The following is a 16,338-nucleotide window of genomic DNA, read 5'->3' as shown; positions in this document are numbered from 1 at the left end:
TCCTACAGACTATTTGAACTTTGACTGGAAAAGGTTAGCTGCTTCGTGAGTTCTTCCTCGTTAATGATTTTGTTTGGTTTACGATCCTCAAAGGGCTGAGCTTTCTCAGTACGTTGTGTGTGTTCGGAGATGTAGAGCGCTCTGAGTCTGCTCTACTCTTTCAAGAGTTTGACCCTTACTGTGTTGTGCGTGTAGATACATAAATTCTCGACCTGGGCCCTCAGGAGCCCGGGCTTGCCCCCAGAGAAGTGACCAGTCTATCCCTGGGTGCAGAGTGACTTGTTTTTCAACACTGATGAGCAGGGGGTGTGTCTAGAAAGTTCAAATGTTAGGGCTTGAAAGGATACGGTTTTGAGACAATTAGGTTTTAAAATTTGATCTTTCTTCTCTCTGCAACCATCTAGAGATTACATCTTGGGTTTCAGGCATTGTTTTTAGTTACTTTTTTTTTTTTTTGACATATTAATTTTCCCTATGTTTCTCTTTAAATTTCAGGTTCTCTCAGCACACAGTGTGATAGCTATGGTAGGTGTAGCTGCAAGCCGGGCGTGATGGGGGATAAGTGTGACCGTTGCCAGCCCGGATACCATTCTCTCACGGAGGCAGGGTGCAGGTAAGACTTTTCAAAACCAGAGAAAGGGGGCAGAATCTAAATGTGGTTGATCCAGAATAAGAGATCTCGTGGCTTGTCTGCAGCCGTATACACATTTTCCCCCATAGTAATTGTCAAGAACGTCTAGCTGGTAATGATGGTCCAGGACTGGCTTGTAGCAGAGATGAAGCAGGGTTTTTAGTATCGAAATGTGACGGGCATCCTTGATTGAAACCAAAGCCAAATATGAAACTGACTTTAGGACTCCTTTTGCTTTTTTATGTATTCCTTTTTTAAAAAAAATGTGTTAACATATAAAACAAAAGGCTGACTTTAAGAGTGGAATTTCTTACTCATTTCTCTTCTCTCTGTTTTATTCCTTTTTCCATCCAACAGGCCATGCTCTTGTAATCCTTCTGGCAGCGTAGATGAATGTAATGTTGAAACAGGAAGATGTGTTTGCAAAGACAACGTTGAAGGCTTCAATTGTGAGAGGTAACTTGTTCTTTCTGTGGCTGTATTGTGTTCTTTCTGGTCTCCTATTTCAAGTCCAAAAAATTCCTGATTTTATCTTTATGTGTTTCAGATGCAAACCTGGATTTTTTAATCTGGAATCATCTAATCCTAGGGGTTGCACACCCTGCTTCTGCTTCGGGCATTCTTCTGTCTGTACAAATGCTGTTGGCTACAGTGTTTATCCTATAACCTCTACCTTTCAGATCGGTAATTTGGACCTTGCCTTCTGTCTCCCAGTATTACAAGACTGGACTTGGAGTTTTTTTAAAAAAATCAGTAACTTTTTGAGGATTTTTTGGTAGTGGCAACATTTTGTTTTTAAATGTACATGATTTTTTTTTGTTTGGCTCCTTGTTTCGCTTTTTATTATTTTTTTAAGATTTTATTTATTTATTTGAGAGAGAGAGAGCACAGAGGGAGAGGGAGAGGGAGAAGCAGACTCCCCACCTAGCAGAGAGCCTGATACAGGACTCGATCCCAGGACCCTGAGATCATGACCCGAGCCGAAGGCAGACGCTCAACCGACTGAGCCACCCAGGCGCCCCTGTTTGGCTTTTTAATTTAATGAAAATCTATGGCTTTAGAGTTTACTATAGTGTACACTTATGTGAAATCAAAATACAGTTTGAGGGGCCTAGCATATGCAGGTATTGTCAAAGAATCCATGTATTTAAAAATATTTATCGGTGACTTTCTATGTATTTTCGTGGTGTATAGAGGACCTGGATTCAGGATGTTCACAGTGTGATGGCACTTGTGTTTTCATTCTGTGCTTGCAGATGAAGACGGGTGGCGTGTGGAACAAAGGGATGGCTCTGAAGCGTCACTTGAGTGGTCCTCTGCGAGGCAGGATATCACCGTCATCTCAGATAGCTACTTTCCTAGGTACTTCATTGCCCCCGGTAAGTAAGGCTTGGCCTCAGTCTGGAGTGAAAGAGCTCCTGTTTACTCTCATTCTCACGTTCTCACACACCACTGTGTCTGCTTTCCAGCGAAGTTCTTGGGCAAGCAGGTGTTGAGTTATGGTCAGAACCTCTCCTTCTCCTTTCGCGTGGACAGGCGAGACACTCGCCTCTCCGCAGAAGACCTAGTGCTCGAGGGAGCTGGCCTGAGAGTGTCTGTGCCCTTGATCGCTCAGGGCAATTCCTATCCGAGTGAGACCACTGTGAAGTATGTCTTCAGGTAAGAAGGTCTTCTTTGTAAAATCTGACTTGAACCAGAATTATAAAAGTGGTTTCTTTACCTAAGCTTATCAGTCCTCAAGCTGTTGAAGAAAAACGTCTTGGTTATGAAGGTGACTTTGGAAAAGGAAGCCTTCCCTTTATTTACTGTACCCTTTCCAGTTGTACTGTCAAACCAACAGACCCATTTCTGACTTGGTTAGATTGTCAGAGCATTGCATTTTTGGCGGCATAAATGCATAAGAAATGCTTTCTCAGCACCCAGAATTGTCCTTATAGAGGTTAACGTGGCCCTTTCTTTCTCCCTAGGCTCCATGAAGCCACAGATTACCCTTGGAGGCCTCCTCTTACCCCTTTCGAATTTCAGAAGCTCCTAAACAATTTGACCTCTATCAAAATCCGTGGGACGTATAGTGAGAGAAGTAAGTTATGGTATAATTTAAGAACATTAAGATGATTAGGTAAAAGGATCAACAGTAATGCAAAAGTTTATCTCTAAAGTCCCACTGCGGTAGCACTGATCTTAAAGAAGTGGAATGAATTATCTCATTATATGTGAATTATGTATAAAAATAATGCATTTGTTTAACCACTTTCAAGGACCTAGAGAAAATTTGCTAGCATTAATAAATGGCATTGTTTTATAATGACTAAGCCTAATGAGGGGACTTTATATCTAAATATAGTCTAAGAATCTTACATGTAATTCTGCTGGCTCACATGCTTAACCTTATTTCTTTTTATTTATTGCTATGTAATTATCAAGCCCTTTAAACTATTGGCTAAATTATGAAAAATTATGAATTCCTGAGTGAAGGTTCATTATAATTTAGATAAACAAAGCTGTTTTCAGTACGCCTTAAAAATTCTTTTCCTATAATTTTTTTTTTTTTTCTTTTTAACACGGACCTTTTTCTGTAGAAAGCTCAAGCTGTTCGGGTAGAGTCGGGCTGGTGGTGTGGTGTTGTGAGTGGTATCTAGCAGCTTGGATGTGTTGGTTTTTGAGATGCCTACGTGAATATCCAGATGAAAATATCTCATAAGTTGTTAGAAATAATGGTCTGGGATAAGTTAGGACTGGAGCTCTGGAATCTAAAATTGATCCCCTATGGGCAATAATTTTTAAACTCAGAAATAAGACAAAAGTATAATTTTTAAACTCAGAAATAAGACAAAAGACAAAAAAAAGTGCAACCCCAGAAACAGAGTTATCTAAGGGCCATGCATGGAGACTCAAGGGGGAAAAGAAAGAATTTTAAGGAGGAGAAATAATGGGTTTATAAAGATGGTGCCATTGGATTTTGGATCAGGGGACTAAGGAATCATTGGTGATTTTTTTTTTTTTTTTAAAGAAGTGTTGAAACTGAAGTTATGTTGCAGGGCTTTGACAAGTAATTTGAAGGTGATGAAGTAAAGTAAAGCTTATTGTTTTAAGAAGTTTGGCTGTAAGGGAAGGAAAAGAGATGGATTATAATTCAAGAGCAGGGACAAGATTAGAGGAACTTTTTAGGGAAGGGCAGGGATACTTTTTAGGATGGGAGACTTAAGAATGGTTAGAATTGGAAGCATATTAGCCAATGGGTGTAGCTCATGATCTGTTGACAAAATCCATAAATATATTAAAACCAACTAGGTTCAGAGCAGGCATAAAAGAGGTGTCCTTCAACCTGAGGTTGTCGATTTCTAAGAATTCTATAAAAGGCAGGTGATATTTCATAACATGGGAAAATATGGAATTAAGGACTGCCACTTGGTGGAATGTTCCTGCTGAGGCCATCACGTGCCCTGATGGGTTGGATGATCCACTGGTCTAAGCCAATATATGGCTTCCTCTGTTTTTATTTTCTTCTGGAAGCAGGGAAGCATTGTGATAGATGGCATACTGGCTTTGGAATAATTGCATATTTGCCAAAGTAGCCCTGGGTATTAAAACTTACCAGTTTTTCCTATTTTGTGCAGGGCAAAAAAGTATAATTGAGTGGTGCTTGTTGGCGGGTGCTTTCCCTGCTTTCTTATCCCTGAACTCTACAGTCAGGGCCTGCTTCCGTGGCAGAAGAACAAAAACACTGCTTAATTGCTACAGACTTAAAGTCTCCTTGTCCCCTCCATTCTTGCTCTGATCTCCTCTTGGCCCAGAGTATTGTCCAGTGCTTTTCCTTTTTCACCTTGGTGAATGAGACAACTGTCAAATCCCACACATCAGGTTGTGTGTGTTTAACCATGTGTTTGCTACCCTGCCCTTCCCGATCCTTAGCACCACGTACCCCATGACTGTCGTGAACGCTGTTTTCTAGTAAATCTCCTCCAATAGATGAGTTAAGCTAATAGCTGATTGTCTCTGGACTTTCGAGTCTGATTACTCTTTGGCTTTATTAACTTTCTGTAAGCTTTTGGAGTACAGAAGCCAGTTCAGTGACTCTCTTATCCATACCATACACAGGTGCCGGATATCTGGATGATGTCACCCTAACAAGTGCTCGCCCGGGGCCCGGGGTGCCTGCCACTTGGGTGGAGTCCTGCACCTGTCCTGTGGGATACGGAGGGCAGTTTTGTGAGATGTGCCTCTCGGGTTACAGAAGAGAAACTCCGAGTCTCGGGCCGTACAGCCCGTGTGTGCTTTGTACCTGCAATGGGCACAGTGAGACCTGTGACCCCGAGACAGGTGAGACCATGATCTTGGGTGGCTGCTAGACCTAAATCCTCCCCAGCGGACGGGCAGGAAAGTGCTCCTGGTCCTGTTTGCTGGCACACTTGCCTTTTTTCTCATACCCACTCTCCAAACAGGTGTGTGTGACTGCAGAGACAACACAGCCGGCCCCCACTGTGAGAGGTGCGGCGATGGGTACTATGGCGATTCCACCTCGGGCAGCTCGTCCGACTGCCAGCCCTGCCCGTGCCCCGGGGGCTCGAGCTGCGCCGTCGTTCCAAAGACGCAGGAGGTGGTGTGCACCAGCTGTCCTACCGGCACCACCGGTGAGTTTGTGCTGCCCGTCTGCTCTCCGGGTTCCATCCTACAGAAATACCTCAGGAAGCAGAGCGGTGGGGGTTTGCAGATTGTTTGGCTCAGTGATGACTGTTGCCTGAGCAGGCAAAAGTTTTGTATGAAAGAGATTGATTATGGATTCATAGACTGCATATCAGATACAAACAATAGCTACGTGTTTACGGCCACATACTTTTCTAAGCACTGTATGCCTTCTGCCTCAGTAATCCTCACAGCCCCATGAGGTAGGTTCTGCCGTTATCCCCATACCACAGCCAGGAACACTGAGGCACAGAGATAAGAAGTTACGTGTCCAAGCTGCATGGCTGGTCACTGGAGGAGCTCATTACCACCTCCATATGCTCTCCCACCTAAGACGAGAACCAACACTTGAGTTTTAGTTTGTGGGGCTGTCCTGGGATTCTTGATATAAAGTAGCAATTTTTAAATTCTTGAAATTCTTTCTATTCTTTCTTTCAGTAGTCCTTTCAGTGCATCAGAGCCCAACACATTTAGTTGGGAAAAAATATTTTTATAGCTTTGGATAGACGTCTGTTCCCATTCTCTGAGTTTCTTTCTTTTTGATAAGAACATGAAACTAGATCTTTCCTAGCTACTTAAGGACCTATTGTGCTGACTAAGGAGACCAAGGCTCACTGATGACCATTTCTCTTTCCATTGACTTCAGCCTCCATGTAATGAAGGGGTTCTGGCTAGGCTTCTGATGTAACACTCGACTCCATTACAAATTTTTTCTTCAAAAGCTATTGCTGCTTGGGGGGCGCCTGGGTGGCTCAGTCATTAAGCGTCTGCCTTCAGCTCAGGGCATGATCCCGGCATTCTGGGATTGAGCCCCACATCAGGCTCCTCCGCTGGGAGCCTGCTTCTTCCTCTCCCACTCCCCCTGCTTGTGTTCCCTATCTCGCTGGCTGTCTCTCTCTCTCTCTGTCAAATAAATAAATAAAATCTTAAAAAAAAAAAAAAAGATATTGCTGCTTGGAAATAAGTGAGACAAAAAAACCCACTTAGCTAAGCTAATAATTTGTATCTCTTGTACATCATCAAAACACTCTTTAATCCTTGGGGAACATCAAAATACCCCATCTTCCCTTTACTACTCCATGACCCCATACTAAGCACAAGGTCATTGCAACACAGAGAGATTCAATCATTTGTTTAAAGTAGTTGAGGAAGTAAGAAGTAGAAACTAGTGTAGACTTTCAGATTTTTTACTCTTTTCTTTGTGTATGTGTGTTTTAAAACAATGGCCCAACAGAGGCTCCCAGATGGATTTCTCCTACCTCGTTCGCCACCACCCACCGTTGCCCTTGTGGTCTCTGCGGCAGCCATGTTGGGCTTCTTGTCATCCACTGGATCAGCCAGACTCTGTCCTATTATGTACAGTGTGCTTTTTTTTTTTAGAACGCTTTACCCCACCTTGTTCCACCCAAACATCACTTTTCTTGTTCAACTCCTCTCTTTACCGTGGAGTTGGTTTGAAACCTCCCTTCCCCAGGACGGCTTTCCTCAGTGAACCCAACCCCACACTACTACCTCAGGTTTTTAGGACCCTTTTTCACTCTGCTGCCATCACATATAGCAAGCATCCCCCTTGCAGAACCTACTCTTAGGCGTACTTAATAGGATGTTTTGATGAGCGATCCCTTTGCTCATTCTGTTGTTCCATCGGGTAGACTGCAAGCATAAGACTAGGTTGAGCATTGGAGATGTCCTCGCGGCTGTGCTGAATAATACAAGTGGTGAGTTGAGACCACTTGGGATACATAATGGAGAGATGGAGGGTACTGTACATCTTGCAGGATGTTGTAAACTTGTTAGTCTGTAGCCAGATGTCTCTCACACAAGACTCATGAGATATATTTGTTTTGTTAGGTATCACCTGACTTGAAGGGAGTGAGCTGTGTGCTTGCAGATGTTAACTAGGGGGTAGAGGTCCCGTGAAAAACAGCGTAGACCCTGTGAAAGATGATGCCATCACTCGTTAGTCCTATATCCTGCTTTCTTGTTTTCATAGCACTTTTAACCACTTGATATTTTTCTGTTTATTCATTTGTTTATTGTCCATCTTCCCCCTCCTAGCCCCTGTTAAGCTCCATGACAGTAGGGACTTTTGTCTGTTCTATTGACTTTTGTATTCCTAACACCCAGAATAACACCTGACATGTATGCTTGTTGAATGAACGCAAATATTTTTTGGATAACGAATAGACGTTCCTCATTTAGAAGACTACTGAAGAACAGGAATAACTGCCTATAGTCTCTGAGCTCTTCACACGTGGTATGCTTCACATTTGATCTTTAAAATGATCTTGTGAGGTAAATTAATAATGATGATGATGATACTCTTTTTTTCATCCATTTATTTGAGTACCTGACTTTGGGAATGCAAAGACGAATAAGGAATGGTCCCTACTCTTCAGGGGCTAAAAGTACAGAGGGAAACACAGATAATTGTAAGACAGTGTGGTTAGTTCAGGTAAAGGAATACATATAAGAGGGCTAGAGGAGAACGAACAACACCTCCCCTGGGGTGGGGAGGGGATGTAAGTAAAGCTAAGGCAAAAAAATGTACCTAACTTGCCCAAAGTCACGTAAATAGTACGTTCAGGACTTGAACCTACCAAGGACTCTGAGACAAAAGGATAGGTTAGCTGTTGTTGCCAGAAGATATTTTGGCCTGAAAGCTTTCCATGGGCTCCCATGCAGCTCTGTTTTAGGTTTTCTACCAGATTTAAAAAAAAAAAATTATTTTATTCAAAACAGGCTTCAAGGCATTTTAAATATAGATCATATCTAGAATGGCCAAATGATCTGATGAAAAGGACATGCTGTCCTAATCCTGGTTTGGAGAAGGATCTTGGATGAGGGGCTGGTAACTGTGAAGGGCCCGTAGCATCCTGTTTCTTCCTCTTCCGGCCTGCCCCCAGCCGCAGATTCTGTTCACCTCACCAGTGGTCTCCATTTGCCAAATGCAGGGGTCAGTTTTCAGCCCTCCTCTGACCTGGTCTCTCAGCAACGCAGAACACTGGTGGCTGCTCACTCCGCCCCAGACGTTTCTCCTCTCGACTTTGGGGACACTGCCCTCTCTTGGGTCTCCTTCCTTCCTTCTTCTCTTGAGGCTCCTTTCATCACTTCTGATTCTCCAGCCTGAGACTTCCATGTCAACTTTATCTGTATTCTTCCCTCAGGTGAACAAATCTCGTCTTCTAGCTTCAACAGCCTTTCCGTGCCTACTGAAAGATCTGCATCCTGGGCTGCAACCACGCTCTCTCCCAAGCGCCGGCTACCTACTTGCCATCTCCACTTGGCTGGTGGGCTGGAAGCTTCCATTTGCGTCTTCACATCCTTTCTTCATTTCTCTCCACCCCAACAGGACTATATCACATGGGCCCTCCATTTGTGTTCAGGCAGCAGGAGGCACCTATAGGAGATCAGAGAGAGGAAAGAGGGTGGGGCAGAGTATTTAGTCCAAGGCCCCCTCTCTGAGGGGTCCTTGTGGCTTGGTGACCTTCATCAAGGTTCTCAGCTCCTGACAGCTAGCTTTCTGCAAACAGCCCTTTCTCATGTGAGGTTCCGGTTAACTGCTCCCTCCACCCAGCCCCTGAGGCCCAGGTGATAGAGCCCACAGTCACTACCCCGGTGCTGCACTGTCCCCCAGGATTGCTCACACCCTGCCCACACTCGTATAGATAGTATCCTTATTAACTCTCTTCAGGTCTTGCTAATTTGAATGTGTTTGTATTATTTTCTGCTGTGTTCTTGAGTCAGATGGCTAAAGGCATCTCAAATTTAAGTAAATGCAAGCTAAATCTTTGATATCTTCTCTTTTTCTCCAACCCCAATCCTGTCCTTCCCCAGTCTTGTTCATCTCAGTGAAAATACTACCATCCACCTAGTTGCTCAAGCTAAAATCCTAGGCTAGTCCTTTATTCTTCTTTCTTTCATTTCCTGGAAGCAGTCAGCCAGGCTGTGTGATGGACTCCATCTCACATCTCACTGCTTTTCACTGCCTCCACTGCCACCACCCTGGTCCACACCACTGTGGTCTCTCACCTAGAATAGCTTCCTGATTGGTCTCCCTGCAGTCCATTCTCACACAGCAGCCAGGATAATCCTTTTAAAATGTAAATTAGGGGCACCTGGGTGGCTCAGTCAGTTAAGCATCTGACTTTGTTTCAGGTCATGATCTTGGGGTTCTGGGATGAAGCCCTGTGTCAAGGTTCTGCACTCAGCAGGGAATCTGCTTCTGCCTCTGCCCCCCACTCGTTCTCTCTCTCTCAGATAAATAAATAATATCTTTAAAAAAAATGTGAATCAAGCATATCACTTTAAAAACCTTCTAATATCACCTTATTTCACTTTAATTTAAACCAGATTTTTTTGCTGTGACCTACGTGATTGGCTCTTCCTACTTCCATAAGTTCATCTTGTTTTTCTGAAACATTCCCTTGGATATTATCATGGCTTTTTCCCCCTGTCTTTCCATTGTCATCCCAGATACCTCCTTTTTACAGAGTTTTCTCTAAATACCCAATCTGAAGTAGCCCTTACCTGCCACTCTATCATGTTGCTCTGTTTTAATATTTATACTTATCCCAACCGCAATAATCTTTTCTTTTTATATGTCTGTGGATTGGTCTGCCCCAACTATAGCGTGAGCTTCATGAGAGTGGAGTTCTTGTCTACCTCGTTCACTCCATCATCCTGACAGCCTGGAACAGTGCCGATGTATAACAGATGCTCAGCAAATGTTCATTAAATGAGTAAATGAGCAAACCTTTATTTCTCCAGAAGGCTTAGGCTAATTAAGCCCCTATAAGCTACAAAGATGTCAGGATTCCAACTTGAGCTAATAATGATGGGAAAGCGGAAAAAGAAAGAGGAGGAGCAGTGAGAATGTGGAAAGAGTCCTGGATTCTGTTTGGTTGTGGACAAGTTATTTAACCTCTCTGGTCCCTTAGCTATAATACAAGCTGGAGACAAATGACAGTCTCTAAGTTCTCTTCGAAGATGCTCTCTGACTCTGTCCTAGTTGACAGAGCTCAAATAAGGATTAGCACATGCCTTTTCTTTTCTAGGAACATTGTCCTGCTTACTCTGTTGTATAGGAAACTTACGGCATTGAGTGGCACTTCATCTTTTTAAATATCGTAAACCAAAACAAACATATGAATGTGCCATCCCCTGGGACCGGGGAGGTTAATAAACCCTGAGCCCGACTCATTTACAAAGTGCTTTTAATGCATGATGTCAGTTAATCCTCAGGACAATTGAAGTGCAGTAGGCACAACAGGTGCTCTCTTTCTAATGACAAAATGGAGATGTGCCCAGAGTCCCTCCGCTGCTCTGGCACAGTGCCAGGACTGCAGCCCAGGTCCTCTGCTGTCCTGGGCTGGTGCCGCTGTGGCATGTTGCCTCACATGTGATGGTTCCCCTAGACACTTTGTAACCAGACTGTTGTGTCCGGTAGCACCAGGAATGTGTGAGGCCTTCCCTTCATAACATCATATTGTCTCCTGTGCAGGTAAAAGGTGTGAGCTCTGTGACGATGGCTACTTTGGAGACCCTCTGGGTAAAAACGGCCCTGTGAGGCTTTGCCGCCTTTGTCAATGCAATGACAACATCGACCCCAACGCGGTTGGAAATTGCAATCGCTTGACAGGAGAATGCCTGAAATGCATCTATAACACTGCTGGCTTCTACTGTGACCGATGCAAAGACGGATTTTTTGGAAATCCCCTGGCTCCCAATCCAGCAGACAAATGCAAAGGTAATCCAGCCATTGGCCAGGTTCTGTCACAGTTGTACTCATTATCCTGAGAATTCATCGTGTGGTCTCTCTTTAAATATTTACAGATGTTTGGTCTAACTCAGCACTGTTCCGTAGACACGTAGTATGAACCACTTGTGTAATTTTTCTCAAAGACACATTAAAATAAAGATAAATAGGTGAAATTGATTTTAATAATGTATTTACCCTAATACATCTACCATATTATCAGTGAGTAATCAGTTAAAAATTCTTGAGATCTGTGTTCTGTGTTTTCCATACCAAGCCTTCAAAATCCAGTGTGTGTTTCACATTCACAGCACATCTTGAGACCAGCCACGTTGCAAGCACTCGGAAGCCACAAGACACTAGTGGCTATGGCACGGATCAACTTAAGTCTGAGGAATCTGTGTGTATGGTTTATATGTTAGTACTTCTCTCAGGTGATTCGCATCTCTCGCTGTCTCCATGTCCCCACCCTAGCCTGTGCATGCAGTCCCTACGGAACCGCGAAGCAGCAGAGCGGCTGTAACCCTGTGACCGGGCAGTGCGAATGTCTGTCCCACGTGACCGGCCGGGACTGTGGAGCCTGTGACCCCGGATTCTACAACCTGCAGAGTGGGCAGGGCTGTGAGAGGTGAGACGCCAGGTGCCATTGCTGGCGGTAATCTGTGCTTTTTTGTTTTGGTGAGAGATGGATTTTATGGGTTACCTGTCATGGTAACCTTGATTTTGTTTTGGAGTTATTTGAGTGCCTCATTCAGGCAAAGCACGCTTAGAGGCAGTACTGGACCGTGGTGCTGAGGCTGCTGGGGGAGGGGAGCGGAATGGAGCTGCTCTAGCTGCGTCAGAGTCACCCGAGCAACCTTCAAACACGGCGCATTGTGAGGTGCTTTGTGAGACGCTCCAAGTCAGATCCTCGGGGGCTTGCAGCCTGGGAATTTCTATTTTCAAAGCTCCAGGTCAGCACCGAGGTGGTGCCAGGTTGGAGAGCCCCTTTGTAGTGGTTTCAGGAGTGGAATAACCGTGTTTGGGGGTGAGGTTAGAGAAAGAGGTTCTGAGTAGAACTCCTGAAAATTACTTGAACCTCAGGTGCTTAATAACCCTTAGCATTTTGTTTTAATAGCCCTTTAGATTCTGTTTTCTAATACGGGGGTCGGGGGAAAGGTTTGCTTAGAGTCTGTGTTTCTTACCGGAGACATGTCACGTGTTCATTTTCAGGTGCGACTGCCATGCGTTGGGTTCTACCAGTGGACAGTGTGACATCCGCACTGGCCAGTGTGAGTGCCAGCCTGGCGTCACGGGCCAGCACTGTGAGCGCTGTGAGGTCAACCACTTTGGGTTTGGACCCGAAGGCTGCAAACGTAAGGAGTTGGGAGCATAGAACTCTGCATCTTTCCTATTCCAGTTAGAACCACAGACTTGGACAGTCGGGGCTGTACCTAAGTCGTCACAGACGCTTTAGTCGGTGAATAGTCTCCTTTTCTAAAACTGGGGATTGAGAGCTTCTCTAGCTCCTTTGCAGCCACCTGATTTACGTCTTCATGTATCGTGTTTCTGATTCTTTTTCCAGTCTTCTGTCTTTCCAAGGAAGGTCTCCCTTTGATTACCAGGCTTTCCCACTGTGCTTAATGAAACGTTTTTACTGATCACATTCTCAGAGCAGATAATGAGACAGTGAGAGACTCTGCTCACAACTTGCTTGTTGGTTGGCTCACCGGCTGCAGTTGCTTCCCCCCCTTGGGGCCCTTTTGGTTCGGTTACATTTACACATCTGCTTCTCCTTGGCGTAAACACTGGCCTGGAATTAGACCTCAGAACAGTTGGGTGTTTTGCTTTTTGAATTCCTTCATTTCTCCTGTGGAATGTAGCATAAATCATTGACCCGGTTTAGAGAACAAAGTGGGTAAACAAACTATAAAATAATGTAAAATGTGTATTAGCATTTGGGTTTTCTAGTTCCTTAGTGAGAGAAATATTAAAAGCAGAGGGATGAAGGTAGAGAAGAATTCTTGAAGTGCATAAAAGGGCACTGATTAGTTTAATAGACTAATTTCTATAACTACTAAGTAACATGAAATGTGTCCCCTCTGAGGGATGATGCACATTGTTCTTTGAAACTCACTTTTGCTTTAAATTTTTTTGTTTTCTCTACTGAGCAGATGTAACCATTCAGATTCTCAAAATTTGGCCTGGTTTTCCAAAAAAAAAAAAAAATCCATGTATAATGAGAGTACCATCCGCTTATTGGTATTAATCTGAGTTAAAAGACAATGCACTCTTCTTCCTTTCTCTATCATAGACTCTTTTTACTTTATTCTGCAGCCTGTGACTGTCATTCTGAGGGATCTCTCTCACTCCAGTGCAAAGATGATGGTCGCTGTGAATGTAAACAGGGTTTTGTGGGAAATCGCTGTGACCAGTGTGAAGAGAACTATTTCTACAATCGGTCTTGGCCTGGCTGCCAGGAGTGTCCAGCATGTTACCGGCTGGTAAAGGATAAGGTAAGCTGTCAAGAGGGCATTCGCTCATTCATTCATTCATTCATTCAGTAGACATTGAGTACTTCCTGTGCACTGAGCTCTAGAGGACAAATGATGGTTAGGAGTGGGGCAAAAGGGCAAGCCTGGATTGAATTAAATAAGGATGTGTGTTTGGGGGGCAGGGCATTAGAGGGGGCAAGGAGAGGGAAAGAGTCACCAAGGGTGCATCTTGGGTTTTTTGGTTAAGGTAGCAGGAGGCATTGTTTATTAAAATGGAGATGACTCAGGCGGACAGATTTAAGAGAAGAAAATCAAGAGTACAGTTTTGAATGTTGAGTTGAGATAGCCATCAGAGAGCTGAGTGGAGCTATCAGGAAAGCAATCTAAAATGCAAGGGAGAGGTCAGAAGTGGAGAATCTTCAACATGTAGTGTTTAATGTCAAAGGAATGGGCTTGATAGTTTTTCTTTTGAAGCCAGAGAAATAAAGAAAAACTACCCATGTTATCTGTTTAAAAGTAGAGATACATGCAGTGTCTAGACCTGCATGTTTGATAGAGTGAGCGCTCCTTTGATGGTCATTCCTGCGGGAAGTAGAGCTGAGTTCTTCAGGGATATTTGTGCACGCTGCCTTTCCCTTTTCTTCCTTCATTACGTTCAGGTTGCTGATCATCGAGTGAAACTCCAGGAATTAGAGAACCTCATAGCAAACCTTGGAACTGGGGAAGAGGTGGTGACAGATCAAGCCTTTGAGGACAGACTAAAGGAAGCAGAGAGAGAAGTTATGGACCTCCTTCGAGAGGCCCAGGATGTCAAAGGTATGCATGTTAAACAGCGGGTAACTTCGGCCGGGTGGCCTAGTCTTTAGACACGCCTCCTAGTTCAAGGTTATTTAGTATGACTTTATAAAATTCTTCCTCAATTTTTAAACTACTTGTAGAATCTGAATTTTTTTAAGCAATATGTTAAAATACAAGAACTGGTTTTAAGATACAGCAAACAAAAGTAATTCTCCCAACACACAGAAACTATTAAATACTCGGGGCGCCTGGGTAGCGCAGTCGTTAAAGCGTCTGCCTTCGGCTCAGGGCGTGATCCCGGCGTGCCGGGATCGAGTCCCACATCGGGCTCCTCCACTGTGAGCCTGCTTCTTCCTCTCCCACTCCCCCTGCTGTGTTCCCTCTCTCGCTGGCTGTCTCTCTGTCACATAAATAAAAAAAAAAAAAAGAAACTATTAAATACTCAAATTCCAAGTGTTCTATAAATCTGTTCCATTACAGAGTGTTTTAAAACAGTTTTTAAAAATCATGAAAGGTATGCATTTTGGGTGCGCATTATTTTAAGGAGAAAATTTGAACTTGGATTTTTCTGTCAGTCTAGTGAGTGAGAATTTATTTTACACACTGCTGTATTTCCTTTAGAAAGGACCCTCATAAGGAAAAATTGTAGTCTTCAAGTGTTGACTAAACAGCTAGATACTAAATATGTGATACCTGGTATTTATGAAAGATTAGAAATTAGTCTCTACTTATGAAATATCCTATTTAATAAGTGAACAGATGTGCTAGTCACATCATGTAAAAGTGTATATTTTATATTATGTGCATATTTAATGTCCTTTGCAATCACGTTGCTCCTCTGAGCATTATCCGATGAGACTGATGATAAGCAGAGGAGGAGCTGGCTTAAGATTTAGAGAACAGCTTATTTTATTTTTTTTAATTTTTTTTTAAAGATTTTATTTATTTATTCGACAGAGAGAGAGACAGCCAGCGAGAGAGGGAACACAAGCAGGGGGAGTGGGAGAGGAAGAAGCAGGCTCATAGCAGAAGAGCCTGATGTGGGGCTCGAACCCATAACGCCGGGATCACGCCCTGAGCCGAAGGCAGACGCTTAACCGCTGTGCCACCCAGGCGCCCCGAAAACAGCTTATTTTAAAATACTTTATTAACTTTAAAGGAACCTGAGTTTGTAAAACTTTGAAAGTAAGAAAATGTTATTTTAAATTATTTACTTGCTTTTTAAATCACTTTTTAAAAAAAGGTTTAATTATTTGAGAGAGAGCAAGAGCGAGTGAGCAGGGGGAGGGGCAGAGGAGGGGAGAGAGAGAATCTCCAGCAGAGTCCTCGCTGAGTGCGGAGCCTGACAAGGGGCTCCATCTCATAGTCCCTAGATCATGACCTGAGCCAAAATCGAGTCAGACACTCAACCGATGGAGCCACCCAGGCACCCCTAAAATCACTTTAACATTTTTATTACTTGCTCTGAATTAAGCTTTTTTTCTAAATGTGGACATATCTTTTTCTACACTTACTGAGTGCCTATAGTATACCAGGCATTGTGCTAAATACCGATGATGAAAAGAGAAATAAGACTGTGCTCCTTCTATCGAAGTTCTCACCATCTGGCTGAGGTCCCTTTTGTTTAGGGGCTTTCCATCAGTGAGATACAGGTGTTCACAGATACTCACAGTAATCGTTCATTAACTTCAGGACACTTGGGACCACAATGACTGACCTCTTTATTGAGTTTATGAATCTAGCCATTTGAAGCTAGAGAGGTCTTCCTGTCAGGGTATAGGTCAACAAAAATTAAATATATTACTTATTTCTTATTGTAGATATCCTTATTGTAGATATCTTATTGTTGATATATATATATATATAATTTTGATTTTATTAAATTATTGAAGTAAATAAGGAAGTAATGAGATGCATCTGGTTTTAGCCACTTTGTTTAATTTTTATATGAGAGTCCAGAAATTGGTTTATAAGGTAAATTTTTAGAAATTGAA

General features: G+C 43.3%; 1 protein-coding gene across 1 annotated transcript in view; it reads left to right on the top strand.

Annotated features, from left to right (window-relative positions):
• LAMC1 (laminin subunit gamma 1) overlaps positions 1-16,338 on the top strand; it is a 124,481-nt gene that overhangs the window by 91,182 nt on the left and 16,961 nt on the right. Inside the window, exons 6-18 of the mRNA XM_026509197.4 lie at positions 496-613; positions 989-1,087; positions 1,179-1,315; positions 1,888-2,010; positions 2,101-2,290; positions 2,599-2,711; positions 4,730-4,951; positions 5,074-5,262; positions 10,818-11,063; positions 11,547-11,700; positions 12,285-12,427; positions 13,389-13,567; positions 14,206-14,362. Of these exons, the coding sequence (XP_026364982.2) occupies positions 496-613; positions 989-1,087; positions 1,179-1,315; positions 1,888-2,010; positions 2,101-2,290; positions 2,599-2,711; positions 4,730-4,951; positions 5,074-5,262; positions 10,818-11,063; positions 11,547-11,700; positions 12,285-12,427; positions 13,389-13,567; positions 14,206-14,362 (2,070 nt within the window). The remainder of the gene's footprint in view (positions 1-495; positions 614-988; positions 1,088-1,178; positions 1,316-1,887; positions 2,011-2,100; positions 2,291-2,598; positions 2,712-4,729; positions 4,952-5,073; positions 5,263-10,817; positions 11,064-11,546; positions 11,701-12,284; positions 12,428-13,388; positions 13,568-14,205; positions 14,363-16,338) is intronic.

This window comes from Ursus arctos, unplaced genomic scaffold (genome assembly GCF_023065955.2).
Source record: "Ursus arctos isolate Adak ecotype North America unplaced genomic scaffold, UrsArc2.0 scaffold_2, whole genome shotgun sequence".
Lineage (NCBI taxonomy): Eukaryota > Metazoa > Chordata > Mammalia > Carnivora > Ursidae > Ursus > Ursus arctos.
This window is presented reverse-complemented; position numbering and strand designations above follow the sequence as displayed.